This window comes from Bombyx mori, chromosome 6, assembly GCF_030269925.1.
Source record: "Bombyx mori chromosome 6, ASM3026992v2".
Lineage (NCBI taxonomy): Eukaryota > Metazoa > Arthropoda > Insecta > Lepidoptera > Bombycidae > Bombyx > Bombyx mori.
Genome location: NC_085112.1, coordinates 700,569 through 719,268, shown reverse-complemented (window position 1 = coordinate 719,268; position 18,700 = coordinate 700,569). Strand labels below are relative to the sequence as shown.

The window sequence follows — 18,700 nt, the reverse complement described above, 5'->3', positions numbered from 1 at the left end:
ATTGAAAAGATCCGGAAGATTGAGGTACTCCTGAAATTCCTCTTGATTGCTCCTTTTCCTCTTTTTATTTACCTTATCCCACTAGGTGGGCACAGCTAATTTTTCTCTTCCATTCTCTTCTATCAGCCGTCAGCTCAACACTCACTCCTCTCCCTCTCTCTCATATCGTCATTCAGTCCATCCATGTCTTCTTCGGTCGACCTTTTCCCCCTCTACCTGATTGCTCCTAAAATACAATTAAAAATAGACCCTCAATCGATCTAATTGATAAAATAGATTTTTGTGATCTGGTATGCTTTTACAGTAAAATTTAACAAACTTCACAATATGGATAAGCAATAGTTTAGTATAAAACAGTGACAATATTAACTATTTTTAAGACAAACCTAAAAATTAAGCCACGCTTCTTTAAAACTTTAAAGGTGATTGGGGCGCCCTGGGGGCTAGCATGGGTATGTACCACCACCCTGTCTATTTCTGCTGCGAAAAAGTCATCGGTTTGACGGGCGGGACAGGTCTCAAGGTGGGTTGCGACATTCAGGTTGTGTTGATGTTTATGGGCTCCGGTAACTACTTAATACTAGGTAGGCTGTAAACTCGTTCCCCCAGCTAAGAAATAAAAAAAAACGTGAGTATCCGTACATAAATCAGAAAAGCTTGTGAGAGCCTTAATCCGTCTGTAACATTTATTACAGAGCTTTTCTTAACAAATTGCACTCTGTGACCCGAGCCGGTCGCGCCCTCCAGCCAGCTCCGAAGGTACCAGCGGCCATTACGTACAACGCTCCATCAATCAATTTCTGAATGAAAAAACGACCTGATACCAGGCCTTCACAAATACACCACCTCTTAAATGTAAATTATGCCAATAATTTTACTTATAATACATTGACATTTAGGTTTGGTGCTGTCATCTGGGATTAATCGTTGAACCAGCTATGTACATGTATAAATTCGTTACGCTCCGATCGTAGTAAAGGTTGTGGAGGAGGTCGGAGGCATGCGCTCTCGCGACCCGCTCCGACCAATGACGTCAGAGCATCGATCCACGAGCTGTTCGCGGGCCGGTGCCGATACGGGCTGCTGTCATTGCCGTCCACGTGAACTAATCTGGAGCGGGTGTAGGCGAAATCGCGTTTTCATGTCGGGCACCCATGTGCGGGCTAAGTTTTAGGACCAGGAACAGCCCTTCGCAGAAAACTTCGCTTCGATGGGGCGACAGCTGCTGGATTGACATTGATCCCCAATAGGACTTGAAACTCGAGCGCTCGAGCGGCCCCTAACACTGTTATTGTTTATACTGTAATTGTAACAAATGATTTAATTAAATACGTAAGTGTGTAGTGTGCGACGGATTACATCAGCGTCGGGTTTTTGGATACGTAAGTACAACCGTCTCAATGATACATGTGAATCAACATAAATGGTTTATTCCTTTACGAAAAGTAGTTTAAAAATCAAAATTGATTTAGTTTACATAAGTATTACGGTAAAATGTATCCAGGGTGAAGTGATTGAACTATATAGTATTTTTTAGTAGATGATGTAAGTCACATTTCAATGGACTATGAGCTGGTTCGTTAACACTTCTAAAATTGCTACTGCATTATAATAATATGATGCTGATTGATTAGTTAATGGGTCTAACTGATTTTAGGCATTTTTGTTGTTCTATAAGCCTTAAATCTAATAGGCCTCCAGGCCCCATAAGCCTAAGCTCAGAGTAGCGTTGTACATTTTCGGAGATAATTTTGAAGTTTTGAGGGGATTGAAAAAATAATTCCTCCTTATGTATGGCTTTATTAAAAAAGGCGGAAAAATATGGAACAAGGATAGTTCTGTTTTTTTATTGAAAATTTCACCTTCGTATTATGGTCAGAGACGGCATTAGTAACTTAGTAGGCCACCTACCCAGCACCAGATGGCTCATTACCTCATCTCTAATCTATAAGTAAAATATCATTTCGTACCATCAGTAAATAATTTAATGGGTAGCAGGTAAACCCCAAGAAGAGTCAAGATGATAAACATAGCCGGCGTGATCTCCATCATTCTGTTTTACGTGCTGATCCTGGCAGTCGGTATATGGGCTGGGAGGAAGAAGCCTCCGGGAAATGACTCCGAAGAGGAGGTAATGCTGGCGGGACGATCCATTGGGCTGTTCGTCGGCATCTTTACTATGACTGGTTGGTTAATTATTTGTAAATTTATTTTAAGCAAACGATTGGTAGGAAACAACAACAAGAATGCATATAATTTTAACAGACTGGTTGTTATGAGCACTCGTGAGTACACCTTACGTTACTTAAACATTGCTATTATCAATTTGGCGACGGTGGCTATTTTTTTATGAGGTCGCCCGTTTATCTGTCTTCAACAGCCAAAATAAGGACTATTTTAATAAATTTAGAGAATTACTGGAAATTGCATTTGTGCATTTGCACCGTCTGAAATTTGTGAACGTTTTACAGTTGAGTCATGAGTCAAAATCATTACTACATTTAAGATTTCTTTATAAAACAAAGGCCATTGTTTCTACTATTATTAGAATTGAAATATACTATACCTACATTCTCCAAATGTGTTCTGCGTTATTTTTATCAAGAATGTTTTAATTGGTTCCTTAAGAAATTGTTAATATCCTTGATGTTTTGATGCAAAATATGCTCTCTCATTAATATAATTAGATGTCGGACCTAAGTTAGAAGTCTCTAACGCAATTCTAGTCTTTCTTAGTCTTATTTTTAAGTTAAATACGAGTGTAAACAAAACGATGTTAAGTCTAAAATTTTAATAACTACAGTATAAGCCCGGTAGAAGTTTGTCTTAAACATTGAAGATATTTATATAAAAAAAAACATCAAATGTAAAACTTAATGTGAACTTTTTGTTTTTTAATAGGTTTTGCTATTTTAAATTTTTAAACTAGCATATTCTACTGTGTACATTGATTTTTTAATAACGGACCATTTGATATCCTGTCCAATGATAAACAAGCCCGATGCACTAAATCTAATTGAGATAAGTTCAGCAGACTTATCTAGGTGTTTAAAAGATGAATAGGAAGGTATATTCTAGAAAAGTGCTATGTATTTGTAAAGAAAATGGAGCTACGTGTGCGGTCTGAGATACCAATAGCTAATTACAATTCTGTTATAGCGACCTGGGTTGGTGGCGGCTATATCAATGGGACAGCAGAAGCGATATACACGTCGGGGCTGGTGTGGTGTCAGGCGCCTTTTGGATATGCCCTGTCCCTGGTCTTTGGTAAGTGGATATTTAAATACTATTCAAATTTCGGGTGGAAAACGTACGAGGTTTGAAATGAGTTTGTAGATTTCTACATTGCTGATGTTTATGAACGACGGTTACCACTTACCACCAGCTGGTCGTTAGGTTACCTCGAAATACGTTCACGGGATCCTTGCAATTGATCGAACAATTTAAAATAATTCATTAAATATATATAGAAATTTGGATCTTTGGGTGTGTGATTAGACATGGTTTTTTGCTTTCGATAGGCAGACGAGCTTACGGCTCATCTGATGGGAAATGATAACCGTCGCCCATAGACATCCAAACTACACTACATCAGTGACTCAGATGCGCTGCCTATCCTAGCCTGGATGGGCAGCCTTATGTATGTTACACCGGCTATCCTGTCCTTCAGACCGGAACACAGTATTACTGTTTTGCGGCAGAAATAGACAGGACGGTGGTACCAACCCGGGCGGGCTTCTACACAGAACCCTACCACCAGTAACCAGGTTTTAATTTATGTACCGCTAGCAAAACTTACCGATAATAGAAAAGAGCCATTTTGATTGTGGAAAATCCGTATCTAACCTATAGCCTGGAATCTCTGTGTTTGACACCATATGCTCCATAGAGCTTGTTTTATGGGAGGTAGGGTAGGTAACGTACCGTTTAATAGAGCTAAACTCCTCACTGTTGTTTGACAGGCGGTATATTCTTCGCGAATCCAATGCGTCGTCAAGGCTACATTACGATGCTGGACCCTTTACAAGATTCTTTTGGAAGTCGCATGGGAGGTCTGCTGTTCTTGCCAGCTCTCTGCGGTGAGGTCTTTTGGGCTGCTGGAATATTGGCTGCGCTTGGTGAGTACGTGGTAGTTTAATGGAGGGCATTACCGGGCGATGTGGTGCTGACAACAATTTACCATCGTACAGAGGTAGGGTAGATAGACTTAAAACTCGGCGGTCTCAAAACCGGTCAGGAATTTAGGTCGATTTATAAAGCTTTATTTTGAATCATTGAAAAGCATGTGTTTAGATATTGAAAGCTATAAATTTACAACCATATTGTCTAAGTTTTCGGTTTTATTATAAGACGTATTGTTTCGGTCAAATATAATCATATTTACGTTTGAAACGTAGTTTGTTTAAAATTATCTCTCCCGGGACGCATCCGCCGCTTCTAAGTCATATTTAGTTCGTCTGGCACGGTTCCCTGGGAATTTTTAGTCTGCTTAAAATGAAGTAAACTGTTTTTAATATCGTCGCGACTTGTCTCGTCTGTACTGGTACTGGTTGTACTGGTAGTAGGACCTCTTGTGAGTCCGCACAGGTAGGTACCACCACCCTGCCTATTTCTGCCGTGAAGCAGTAATACGTTTCGGTTTGAAGGGTGGGGCAGCCGTTGAAACTATACTTGAGACCTTAGAACTTATATCTCAAGGTGGGTGGCGTATTTACGTTGCGTATGTCTGTGGGCTCCACTAACAACAGGTGGGCTGTGAGCTCTTCCACCCATCCAAGCAATAAAAAAGAAAAGAAAAGACAAACCATAAACCATAAGTAACTGTCGCTGTTATAACTGACATTGTTAACCAAGCTTGCTTAGAAGTATTTTCAAATCTGGTTTAAGAAAAACATTTTAGGCCGTGTGTAGGTGTTCCAAAGAAGCAACTTCAGCTCATAAATTGAAGGTATTAAGAATACTATTGTAGCTTGGATACGCTTCGAGTAAAATATTAAGATTGAAATTCCTTCAATGTTTCTGTGCAGACCCGGATTCTTTTATTATTATATTGTCCGGAAAGCTGATCTATCTCTCTCTCTGGCGTCAATATTAGAAGAAACAACCCTTAATAGAGGATCTGGTACAGTCTTTATCCGCGTATGTGTGCGTGCTACCAATTTCTCAAATCGCGCGTGTCTACCGCACGCACCAAAAATCGGAGCACTTAGTAAAATTATATAAACTAGTGGTCCCCCAGAAGTCAAAATTCGACTACAAATAATTAATTGAAATTATAAGTTTGAAAGTTTTTATTGTCAAAGACTATTTTATTATACTTCTATAATCACAGATATCGACTATACTATAGACGAATAAATATAAAGATAAACAATATTAGCCCATTTTTAATTTGACCAGACTTTAAGCAATAACAAAATTTTGACAATAAACAAAGAGTATATAACTATATATGTGTTTGTGTCAAATACACGGTAGCGTGTGTAATGTTTTTTTATTGATTTAATGTATTAATATTTTTTTATTATCTATTTCATAATTTAAAAAAAAATATTCGCATTCTACATTCTCCTTTTCTATATTCTCTATAAGTGTGAAAATTTTTATACTCCTCCGTCCGCGCAATTTTCATAAAAAGGGGTACAAAGTTTTAGCTTCACGTAATAGGTAATGAAGATTTATTTTTGTCGCGCAAAAGGTTGAAACATAGTTCTATCTCTCTTTATATTATCTTGTGTTCCTGACATCTCACCGCGTGGGCAGCTCCTCTAACTTCCAATGCAGTAAATTAAATGTTAATACATCAAAGGACTCACCTTGTATTTCTAGTACCCAATTACATGGTACTTGTTCCAAAAGACGTGAGACGGGCCCTCGGGGGCAGCCCTTAGTGAATGTGACAGGATGTTAAGGGATGATATATATTTTTTACCTGCCTTTGTAGTTCTCGCGTAATGTTATTTGATTTGACATGTGTGTGGTGAACAAGAAATTTATATGTGTACTTGTGATATAGACAAACTATTTTTGTTTAATTCGGTGGTACAGTTAGCGCTCCTGACTGTTGCGCTAATGGTCGCGGGTTCGATTCCCACATTGGGCAAACTTTGTGTGATGACGAGGTTTGTTTGCTCTTTATCTGGGTGTTTATTATCTGTTATTTGTGGTAGGACCTCTTGTGAGTCCGCACGGGTAGGTACCACCACCCTGCCTATTTCTGCTGTGAAGCAATAATGCGTTACAGCTTGAAGGGAGGGGCAGCCGTTGTAACTATACTGAGACCTTAGAACTTATATCTCAAGGTGGATGGCGTAATTACGTTTTAGATGTCTATGGGCTCCGGTAACCACTTAACACTAGGTGGGCTGTGAGCTCGTCCAACCATCTAAGCAATAAATTTATTTATATGTGAATATATTTAAACGTATTTTAGTATGTTTGTCAGTATCTGGTGCTCATAGAACAGGGAATCCTAAATTGGGGCCGAAGGACGCTGCGTGATTTTTTCCCAGTTATTATTATTTTTATTATTCTTAAATAACTCGTCAGCTCATTTGTCTTGTCTTAACGAATGGGCTGACGAGTGGGCCGTTGACCTGATATTAAGTGTCATGGACATTACGACATTAATGTCGCCTTGAAAAAATATTTCCAGTACCAATCGTCCGTGACCACAAAAACTGTAAAGTTTTTTTTTTTTATGATTGAAGAATTACTGGTGGCCCGGAGGCCTTTCCAGTTTCACCAGGACAGGTGGGCGAGCAAAGGCTCAGCCAGGAGGGGTGGGATTTGCTAACAGCTACCCGAGCGCCTCCGAAGGAGACCTAATAGCTCAAGAGCAGCTGCTTCGCGAATGAATCTACTACCGGATCGGAATCGCGACCCGCTGAGAAGATCCGGCGAGAAACTCGGCGAGCTGATTCATGAGTTAGGTTGCACGGCGAACTCTTTGTCGAGTTCGACGAGTACGGTTACCGGGGTCCCTAAGCCTGCTCCTAGTGTTAGAGCTGAAGGCGTCTAATGCAAAGGTTATTGGATCTGATGGATCCGTAAGGACGTGTCTAGGGCACTGTAAAGTTATTAAACGTCAGAAATAATAAAAAGAAAATGACAAACTCAACATGAAGCCGTAGGTAGGTAAAAGTTGTTAAAGTTATCTATACGATTCTCATAATCCGAAGAGAATTATATATACTTCCAGTAAAATCAATATCTTAATCACAATTGTCGTATATCAGCGAAGATACTTGTGATTTTATCGTTATTGGTTGGAACTGTCGAAGCAGTTATGTGTATATGCAAACTTGGCGTAATTAACCATTAACTATGATGGGAAACACGAGACTAACTTATCAAAGGATTCGAAGTTTGAGATTGGGATCATGCATGTATATTACATATTATGTATTAAGTATTCCTCAAGCATTCGCATATATAATATGCTGTGGTATGACATTTGCGTATGATATAATATAATATAATATAGTCTAAGATCCCGTTATAAAACGATCTTCACCGAGATGTTTACTTAATAAAACGTATTTCATATTAAATTTAATATACCAATAAATATATTGTATATGGATTGTCTATAAAATTTCAGTCCGGGATATGATTAATTAATAATTTTAAAATAATTTTTTTTAAACATTTGACCGGTTTGATGTTAGACAAATTCCATACCAATCGAAAGTATGAAGCCCATAGAATATGCAAACGTTAGGTTGCCTATTCTTTTCCCGTCACAACTCTCGGGTAGCCAGGTATAAACAGGTAAATCGATACTAGCATTTTGCACTGATCTGTTTATTAAATTAAAGTTTAATAAAAATAAAGGTTATAATAAGAAAATAAATAAAGGAAAATAAAAGGAAACGCGTTACTGCTTCACGGCAGAAATAGGCAGGGTGGTGGTACTTACCCGCGCGGTCTCACAAGACGCTACATTTGTCAAGGACCTTCAAGGACGTATTTCATTTAAAAAAATTGGTACCGGCCCGCGAATTCAAATACCGACTTAATCGGATCGCTCGATACGAATGCGCCAGCCGTCCTACTCTTGAGGGCACGTTGACTTCATGCGAAGTCCTGCCGCAGCGACATTCTCATTTAGATTATTATGAGTTTCGATAGTCATTTCTTAGTCTTCCAGTTCTTACTGGTGGTAGGACCGCTTATGAATCCGCGCGGGTAGGTACCACCACCCTTCCTATTTCTGCCGTGAAGCAGTAATGCGTTTCGGTTTGTAATGTGGGGCAGCCGTTGTAACTATGCTTGAGAGCTTAGAACTTATATCTCAAGGTGGGTAGTGCATTTACGTTGTAGAAGTCTATAGGCTCCAGTAACCACTTAACACCAGGTGGGCTGTGAGCTCGCCCACCCATCTAAGCAATAAAAAAAAAGTCACTTAGTACAGAGTGTGCTGGGATCTCTTATTCCATAGGGATCTATATAATACAACAGCAAAAAGGTATTCAGTATTTCTATCAGTGGCAATGAAATGTGTTCACAAGTGCTTACCGTTTCTTGTTTGTTGATGAGCAGGCGACGGGTATCGCTTTAATAAATTTCATTGAAATAGCATCTTAAACGGTTCAATCCGTGTGGTTACAATAAACGATAAATCCATGTAAGAGATCGCTCGGCGTTACTCCCAGTAATGTTCGGTGATAGCGCATAAGCTATTACGTTAAATGAAGCGATTAACCTAAAACCGGAGACTGGGGTGGATATTGACTAAGTTATAATACTTACGAAAGTAACGCCTTCTAATTCGATCGATTATAATTTTTGGAACGAAGTTCCTTATGGGACGATGCGGAGGGGTACCTTAACCGGGAAAAAACGTCCGTAACGTAAGATTTTTATTAGAAATGCACACAATGTACGACTTAACTTTGTAATAACGTACAAAAAATAACATATTTTTTATCATTCATTGACCACGATCTCGGAGCGTTCGTTTGCGCAATACACTAACTCTTATGCAAACAACCGTGAATGAAGTGTACCACAATAAGTTCGCACGTTACCGAGTTAGCGTGGGTTGTTGCGAAACCTCCAGTTTTATTTTCTTTATACCTATAATAGAACTTAAAATTAACATTTTTATGATAAGGAACTTTGTTCCTATTCGTCCCACAACACCACTTTTTTTTTTAAGTTACTCTAGAAGCTACTTCAGCTGCAAACGCGTTTTTTTTAAACATTCATCACTCTTCCCCTCCCTGTCAGACACCTACATAATGTGGAGCTTACATAGCTCGAATAATATGTAGTTTCAGTTAAGGCTGTTATTGTAAAGCAACATAACGTCGTCGTCCTGGCCTAAAGGATAAGACATCCGGTGCGTTCGTATCTAGCGATGCGTCGGTGTTCGAATCCTGCGGGCGGGTACCAATTTTTCTAATGAAGTACGTACTTAACAAATGTTCACTATTGACTTCCACGATGAAGGAATAACATGGTGTAATAAAAATCAAGCCCGCAAAATTATAATTTGCGTAATTACTGGTGGTAGGAGCTCGCGTGAGTCCGCACGGATAGGTACCATCAACCACCTCGCCTATTTTTGCCGTGAAGCAGTAATGCGTTTCGGTTTGAAGGGTGGGGCAGCCGTTGTAATTATACTAAATTTACCTTAGAACTCATATCTCAAAGTGCGTGGCGGTATTTACGTTGTAGATATCTATGGGCTCCCGTAACCACTTAACACCAGGTGGGCTGTGAGTTCGTCCACCTATCTAAGCAATAAAAAAAATGCACAGGCGTTAATTGCATTGGTATATTTCGATTGCTTACATGACACAAAACTTATCTAATTTAGGGGCAAAAAGGTTTCCTATTCAAGGGATAGGTAGAATCGGCTTACGGGAGGATAACATACAATGAGTTCATGTGCAAGGTTTCCTACGTGATGACTTGTGAATTTGATCGCTAAATTACACCGAGATTGTGTGAATTCGGAAACAGGTGTATTTTCTGGTTAACGTTCCACATTTTTATCAGTGGCTTAAATTGTTTCCAGTTAGTTATTTGAGATATTATATAGCGCTATGTAACTTAAATACCAAATGATAGTAATATGAGAAGAATTATTATTACATGATTTCATTGTGTATTGAGCAGTTGTTTTATTTGGGATATTATATAATACTAATAATAATAAAGCCTTTTTATTTCCAGTAAATTTACATAACTTAAAATCTATTATTTGATTTTAATTTATAATATAAAATAAAATTTATAATATAGTTTTTATCACTTACTTAATATAATTAGTAGTTATGTTTACTTAATATTATGTAGTTATTTAATCTACCGGAACCCCAGATTGGGTGAAGGTCTCCTCCGGTGATGCCCATTTGATTCTGTCTTCAACTACTTTTTATCCAGCTTGGACCAGCTATTTCTTTAATATCGTCTTCCCATCTGGTTATAGGTCTACCTGTTGTTCTTATTATATTATACAGTCGACTAAGTTTCTCGCCGGATCTTCTCAGTGGGTCGCGTTTCCGATCAGGTGGTAGTTTCTACGCAGCACTGCTCTTGCTAGGGCCAGTGTTAGCATCACTCCGGTTTGAGCCCCGTGAGCTCACCTACTAGTTAAGGTTACGCTGAAATAGCCTCTCAAGGCTATCAGCTTAGGTAGAAAAAACAAAATTATATACACATCAAGATTTTAAACATCATCTCTGTTAGTGTGTGTTTTTACACTGTATCTTTAGTTTAGTGTTTTCTAACCGACATGCTCTGTCCGAAGGTGCAACCCTGGCCGTCATCATCGACATGGATCAACGCACTTCTGTGATCTTCAGCGCATGCGTGGCAGTCTTCTACACTTTGTTCGGAGGCCTATACTCCGTGGCCTACACAGACGTCATTCAGTTATTCTGCATATTCATCGGTCTATGGATGTGTATACCGTTCGCTTGGGCGAACCCTCACGTGAAGCCGCTGAGCTCCATGGAGGTGGACTGGATAGGGAAGGTGGATTCGGACTATTATTGGTTCTATATCGATTATGGTCTATTGCTGATCTTTGGAGGGATTCCTTGGCAGGTGAGATTGCTTTTTTTGTTGCTTAGATGGGTGGACCGCTCACATCCACCTGGTTTTGAGTGGTTACTGGAGCCCATAGACATATACAACGTAAATGCGCCACCCACCTTGAGATATAAGTTCTAAGGTCTCAGTATAGTTACAACGGCTGCCCCACCCTTCAAACCGAAACGCATTACTGCTTCACGGCAGAAATAGACAGGACGGGGGTTTTGAAGACTTTGATTTAGACCGATTTATTTTAGGTGCATTTAGTGCTTAAGTCAATTAGTGCCACAACTGAAACTATAGTGAAATGTGTTCATTCTAAAAATGCATTTCTTCTCGAATGCTCGGTTACAAGTGCGGGATAATCGTCTCAATTGCATTGAATTACAATTGAATTTAGCTATTTTACTCAGGTTTATTTCCAACGAGTGTTGAGCAGCAAGACAGCAGGCAGAGCGCAGGTGCTCTCCTATGTAGCTGCAATTGGCTGCATCTTCATGGCCATCCCACCAGTTCTCATCGGGGCTATAGCTAAGGGCACTGGTGAGAGAAACATCCACACACACACACACACACATACACACACGCACACACACACACACACACACACAAACACACACACACCCACACCCACACCCACACCCACACACACACACACACACACACACACTTACACACGCAACATACACACACACACACACACACACACACACACACACACACACACACATACCACACACACATCACACACACACACACACACACATACCACACACACATGCACGCATACACACAACCGCATGCCTATTAGTAGGCAGTATAAAAATAATTCATTTAGTTAAAACATTTTTCAATTCACTGGTTAAAACACCCTAACCTTGGAGATGATATTATTGCGAAATGAAAAGCTTAAATAATAAAATCAAATCGCCTTTTCAATATACCGCCAGGTACGTTGCAATTTTTCCAAAAAAAAACAATATAATGGCAAATATTTTTTAATAAAAAATATTATATAAATAATTTTAAACAAAAAACTTATTTTTTGTATCAAACCTAAGATCGTGAGTATTTGTTGGACACGTGTCGATATATTTATGTTCCGCCTTAGTTACGTCTATAATTGTGTACAACTTTTTTCAACGTTTTAACAGGTGATATTGGTGCGTAGTTTAAAACTCAATGAAAACTTCCATCATTTTTTCTAAACCTAAACAGAACCAAATGTATTTATGATTCAAGTCAAGTTTATGTTCGAATTTTCCGATAGATTACTTCGAAAACTCTATCAGGGGCCAAGGGATCGAGGAACATAAATTTACCTTATCATTATTCCGGGGCTGTATGCGAGTGAGCCCCAAACGCTTTTGTTAGTTTGAAACCTTGCTAAAGCAGTAGCAGATATAAAACGGATTCATTCATAAATTCGATTAAAAAAATATTTCTGCCGCGATGTATTCATACATTAAAATTTTATGAGTTATTGAGTCATTTTGTTATCTACTTTTGTTGATGTCTATAGGCTTTGATGATCACATAGTACAAGATGGGTACACAGCTTAACTACTAATCTACAGCAGTAAAGTCTGTGGAACTATCATCCATAATGTAATCTCAAATAGTCATGTCACACTTTTTTCTTAAAGTGATCATTTTAACAGTACAATTTTTTTTTTTTTTTTTTTATTGCATATATGGGTGGACGAGCTCATAGCCCACCTCGTGTTAAGTGGTTACCGGAGCCCATAGACGTCTACAACGTAAATGCCGCCATCTACCTTGAGATAATATTTGTAAGGTCTCAGTTTTTACAGTACAACAGCTGCCCCACCCTTCAAACCGAAACGCATTACTGCTTCACGGCAGAAATAGGCAGGGTCGTGGTACCTACCCGTGCGGACTCACATGACGTCCTACCACCAGTAAAACCTCAAATAGTCATGTCGCAGTTTTTTCTTAAAGCGTAATATTGATCATTTTAACTGAACATGTCTTGTACAAGTTCTTCGATTATGTTATGGAGGTACTTCTTCTGCAAGTTATCTCCTTAAGTTGTTTGGTGACTAGGCTAATCGAACTGTAATTATGTAGATGTAACTTAACTGATAGTTAATAGAGTATGATGAGACTAGCTTTTGCCCGCGACTTCGGCCGCGTGGAATAGTTACTTTGGCATAACGCTAAATTTAACGCGCGACTTCTTTTACGTAGACAGTGAAAATATTTTTGAATAATGGAATTTTAAGTTATAGTGAACCAACCTTAAATTATAGACATATACTGTCGCGGACTTTTTTTTGTAATTTTAAAGGGGAACAATTCTGTCATACCTAGTTTTAGCTTTAAGCTTTAACCGTTTCCGCACGCATCGGAATCTCTCGAAAGGAGAAACAAAATCGATTTTTGAAAGATTCTTGGTGCTCCGCCTGTATTGGTCTTAACGTGATATTATATAGCCTATAGCCTTCCTCAATAAATGGGCTATTTAACACTGCAAGAATTTTTCAAATCGGACCAGTAGTTCCTGAGATTGGCGTGTTCAAACAAACAAACCCTTCAGCTTTATAATATTAGTATAGATTGTCTCTGTAACCTTCCAATCAGCCTGGAACGAGACGGATTATCACGGAGACCTCACACCGGATGGAGAGCTCACCTCGGCGCAGACCTCAATGATTCTGCCACTGGTACTCCAACATCTCACACCGGAGTTTGTCTCATTCTTTGGGCTTGGAGCTGTCTCGGCTGCTGTCATGTCCTCGGCCGACTCGAGCGTGCTTAGTGCGTCTTCTATGTTTGCCAGGTTTGTATTGTTAGAGAGAGAGAGAACATACTTTATTGCACACCAAAACACAATTAACATCAGAAAACAGTCAACAAGCAGATACGTTTGTACAATAGGCGGTCTTATCGCTAAAAGAGATCTCTTCCAGACAACTGTTTGATTACCCGTTTATTTAGATTAGAACCTATCGTTTATTTAGATTAGAGCCTAAACAGCTGTGTGTGATTTTTTTCAAAAGTTTATTTATTTATTTGTGTTCATTAATCGCATCGACGTATCGACGATCGTAGAATCGAACAGCTACGACTACTCTGCCATGAGTATCCGGCTAGGAAGAAGAAGGAGGGAAGGAATTAATCGGATTATTTTATTGAGCTCGGATATCTCCGGTAGTTAAAGCACGTAGGGTCAATGGTAAGAGATCTCGTGGACGAATCCCCATGCGTTGGACTGATCAGGTGAAAGACCTTACTGAAACCCCACTTAACGAGTGTGTGCGCCGGGCCTCGGTTCGCTAACTATGGAAAACATCTGTCAAGGCTTTAATAGGCAAGAACTCCACATGACCACGACTGCTCTGCCAAGAGCAACCGACTATAATGATGATGAAAACACGTGTAATCAGTAGCTATAAGAAGTACGATTTATTGAGTAGTCAATTTAGAAGAATACAAAAAATTTTTATTCATTTTTCTGCTTATTAGGTAAATAGCATTCTATTTCAACTTAACAGTTATATGATCAAATGTTATCTAATTATATGACGGCTGTGCGTGTACAAGGCATGAGTCGATACCGTCTCGTATCTATGTGCTGCAGTTAATGAATAAAATTTGGCATTTGATTTTGATAATCACTCAAGACCACTTTGATTGAAGACTAAATTAATAATTGTAGGTATAACGACGGAGGGAAGATCTTCTACCAAGCGGGTGATATTGCTCGGTAGACCGAGAGTCTGAATGCTGTTGTTCGGAACTTGTATAATATGCAAGCTTATCTTGAAAATGTCGTAAGGGAGATTCGGCCTCTGCTTTTTTTTTCTTACCTAAGCTGATAGCATTTAGAGGCTATTTCAGCGTAACCTTAGCTAGTAGGTGAGCTCACGGGGCTCAAACCGGAGTGATGCTAACACTAGCCTTAGCAAGAGCAGTGCTTCGCAGAATCTACCGCCGGATCGGAAACGCGACCCAATGAGAACATCCGGCGAGAAACTCAGTGGGCTGTGTCTGTGGGTTAAAGGCATCTGCGAAATATCTTGTGTTGTATGATGGCTACCCGCCACATAATAATGAATTAAATGCACTAGTTGGAAGAGGAGACATACAACTGATTATGTGATACTAAATTAAATTTATTTAGTTAGCTAGTTTAAGTTAATGTAATTTGAAATGGAGTTATTTTCGCCAGGAATGTGTACAAGCTGATCTTCAGACAGAACGCTTCAGAGATGGAGATAATCTGGGTGATGCGGGTGTCTATACTTATCGTCGGGTTCCTGGCTACCGTCATGGCCCTCACCATACCTTCAATCTACGGATTATGGTAAGTGCTTTTTATTAAGATTTATATTCAACATTCAATTTGTTGGTTTGTTCAATTTGATCATATATCGGCAGTATCCATGCTATGAAATGACTTCATTTAACTTAAATAAAAGATACTTTTTATGTGAGCAATTTCAGCCAGTTCTATGAGTATTTATTACAACGTAAACACATTCGATGAATAGTAAAATATTTTACAAAAGCATTTTTTCCTTTGTTTTTCACAGATACTTTCAAAGCTTATTAAAGTATTCTATACTAATATTATAAAGAGGAAAGATTTGTTTGTTTGTTTGTTTCGAATAGGCTCCGAAACTACTGGACCGATTTGAAAAATTCTTTTTCCATTATAAGCCGACATTGTCCCTGATGAACATAGGCTACTTTTTTTTATTTTTTTTTTATTTTTATTTTTTGGTTTCATGTGTGTTTTAATGTTTCCGAAGCGAAGCGAGGGCGGGTCGCTAGTATTGTAATAAAGCCTTTTGCTGATTAATATCTAAAGACCTGAAAAGGCGTCCTCTCAAATATAATAATAATAAATAATAAATATTTACTAACAATCACACCACGTTAACTGGTCCCGTGATAGGTTCGTAAAGAACTTGTGTTACAGGTACCAGATAACGGAAATAAATGTAAGATTTTTATTATATACATACATATATTTAATATACATCCATAACCCTGGAAAAGACATTTCTATTTATCATACAGATATCTTCCCTTGGCGGGATTCGAACCCGCGACCCCCTTGTGCAGTGACCATGTCACTTACCACTACACCAGACGGCCGTTAAATAATTTATTAATACGTTAAATAATATGATTAAAAGTCAGGGTAGGGAGAATGATTATGAGAATTTTCATTGAAGGTTGTTGGGATTTAATGAGGATTTGCTACTGGAGTGGCATTGTCGAGAGCTTTTAAAGTAAATCTTATGTGTACCTATATTTGCTTTTGATTTAATTTTTATTGTATTATGAGACGTTTTAGCTAATGGTAGTCTATGCGACCGCTATAACTGTATTGTAACTGTGATGTCTTAAAATTAAAAACTCCAAAAATGATAGTTAATTCACTAAATACGAGAAAATATTTAAAAAAATATTAAAACTTTTAATGTATTCTATTCTATCAGCCCGCAGACGTCCACTGCTGGACATAGACCTCTTCCAAGCCTCGCCACAAAGATATAACAAACATAATAAATATGATAATACATAAACTCGTATAGATTACCCATAATACCGTTTCAGTATTTTAATTTAGTACAACATTCGGATGTACGGTGTTACCGTCCGTCTGATGTTTAGTGGTTTTAGCAGTCACATCGTGGGGTAAAAGATTATTTATTATGTTTAAGTGACATTTTTGCCACTTTACACGAGAGCCAAAGTTTAAAATTTTTAATAATTATCATGCCTAAAAAACTACTTCAGCTATTTCAATAGAGTAAGCTTAATTGAAGTTAAATTAAAACACATCGAATTGTTGATACTAATACTAAATATAGTGGACCTTTAATTTTATAAAGATAAATGTAGTGTATTAAGCGAAATGTCGCTTAAATAAAATAGTCTTCCACCCCTCGACATGATAAATACCGTATTTGTGGAAATTTGTGGAAATAATGTATTTGTGATAAATACCGTATTTACCTTTTGTGTATATGACCTTTTGTGAGTCCGCGCGGGTAGGTACCACCGCCCTGCCTATTTCTGCCGTGAAGCAGTAATGCGTTTCGGTTTGAAGGGTGGGGCAGCCGTCGTTACTATACTTGAGACCTTAGAACTTGTATCTCAAGGTGGCGCATTTACGTTGTGGATGTTTATGGGCTCCAGTAACCACTTAACACCAGGTGGGCTGTGAGCTCGTCCACCCATCTAAGCAATAAAAAAAAACTTCGGACTCTTCTCTCTCCAAGTATAACTTGAAACAGTACACTGTTATTGATTCATATACTATAAACTAAACTTCTTCAAACTTTGGATAATTTAAGAAGGCAATTTTACTATTTTTCACAAAATGGTACGGATGGTTTTTCTTTTCTAATTTTTCAACGAAAAATTAGATTCTTATGATAAAATTTGTATAACGTTCTCTTTGATGTTCCGTAAAATATTTTAATTTCCATTAAAAGGTTGTACTAAAGTTGTCTTATGAAAAAAGCTTTGAAGTTTTGATATAAAATTCTTCTTTCAACGTTCAGCTGCTTGTTAATCTAATTTCAGCTTAATCTGTTTAATGTAAGTTCGTAATTAACTTTTTCTGGTATTTCAAGTACTTACTGTTTCGCCATCACAAACAATCGATATGTAACAGTTAAATTGTTAGCATGTACTATGAAGCCATTTCATCAAAAACCTTAGGAAATACCATTAATAAAATAAATATATCTCCCCTGCTTAAACTCCGTGATAATGACAAAGCACTTTGAGTGATGCTTGTATTGGAGCGTGTACAGATTATATTCCAATCAGGACATCAAACAGTAGATACCCCTTTTAATTAAAATTATTAGTTTATCTCTAACAAAGAAGATTAAATCTTTTGGAAAACAAATCCAATTTTTATGTAATTGTGTTATATTTACACTATTGACGAGATCGTATTTTCATTGTATATTTGAAAAATATAACTCATATAACGCGTTTCGGTTTGAAACTATTTCCTTTTTATTACATTTATTTAAGGCTTTAAATTAATGATGGCCTTATGGACATGGCCTTACAATACTTACGAAAGTAACGCCTTGTAATTCGATATATTATACTTTTTTATAAGTTACTTTAGAAGCGGGTTCAGCTGCAAACGTGTTTTTTTTAAGCCTTCATCACTCTTCCCCTTCCTGTCATACACCTACATAATGTGGAGCTGAAACAGCTCGAATAATAGCTTCAGTTAAGGCTATTATTGTAAAGCAACATTGCGTCGTCGTCCTGGCCTAAAGGATAAGATGTCCGATGCATACGTATCTAGCGATGCAATGGTGTTCGAATCCCGCAGGCGGGTACCAATTTTTCTAATGAAATATTATACATATAAAGAAAAACCTTCATAGTCTAAAGCTCTTTAGTTTTATAAAAAGGATTTTTCTTACAAGTCATTCAGTGAAGTTTGACATTCAATAAAAAGAAAGTTCAGTTTGATAAAAATAATAATTTTATTAAATTAAAGGCTTTAAATGTTGTTTTATAATGATATTGGGTACTCCAGAATAAATAAAGAATAAAATACTTAATTGCGTTTTCTGTTATCTGTATAATGAGAAAACAACATTTAAAGCCCTTAATTTAATAAAATTATTATATTTTT

General features: G+C 37.9%; 2 protein-coding genes across 3 annotated transcripts in view; one reads left to right on the top strand and one right to left on the bottom strand.

Moving 5' to 3' along the window:
* The window catches only part of LOC101740450 (uncharacterized), a 960,210-nt gene that overhangs the window by 920,910 nt on the left and 20,600 nt on the right, over positions 1–18,700 (bottom strand). The window lies entirely within an intron of this gene.
* The window catches only part of LOC101742639 (high-affinity choline transporter 1), a 31,831-nt gene continuing 13,836 nt past the window's right edge, over positions 706–18,700 (top strand). The window contains exons 1-8 of one of the 2 annotated variants that reach the window (XM_038011723.2): positions 706–1,382; positions 1,999–2,186; positions 3,160–3,267; positions 3,963–4,118; positions 10,763–11,061; positions 11,463–11,592; positions 13,654–13,852; positions 15,245–15,379. In XM_038011723.2, coding sequence (XP_037867651.1) covers positions 2,021–2,186; positions 3,160–3,267; positions 3,963–4,118; positions 10,763–11,061; positions 11,463–11,592; positions 13,654–13,852; positions 15,245–15,379 — 1,193 coding nt within the window. In that variant the 5' untranslated portion in view covers positions 706–1,382; positions 1,999–2,020. Of the gene's footprint in view, positions 1,383–1,995; positions 2,187–3,159; positions 3,268–3,962; positions 4,119–10,762; positions 11,062–11,462; positions 11,593–13,653; positions 13,853–15,244; positions 15,380–18,700 lie in introns of both variants that reach the window. The other variant, XM_038011724.2, reaches the window with a different exon arrangement.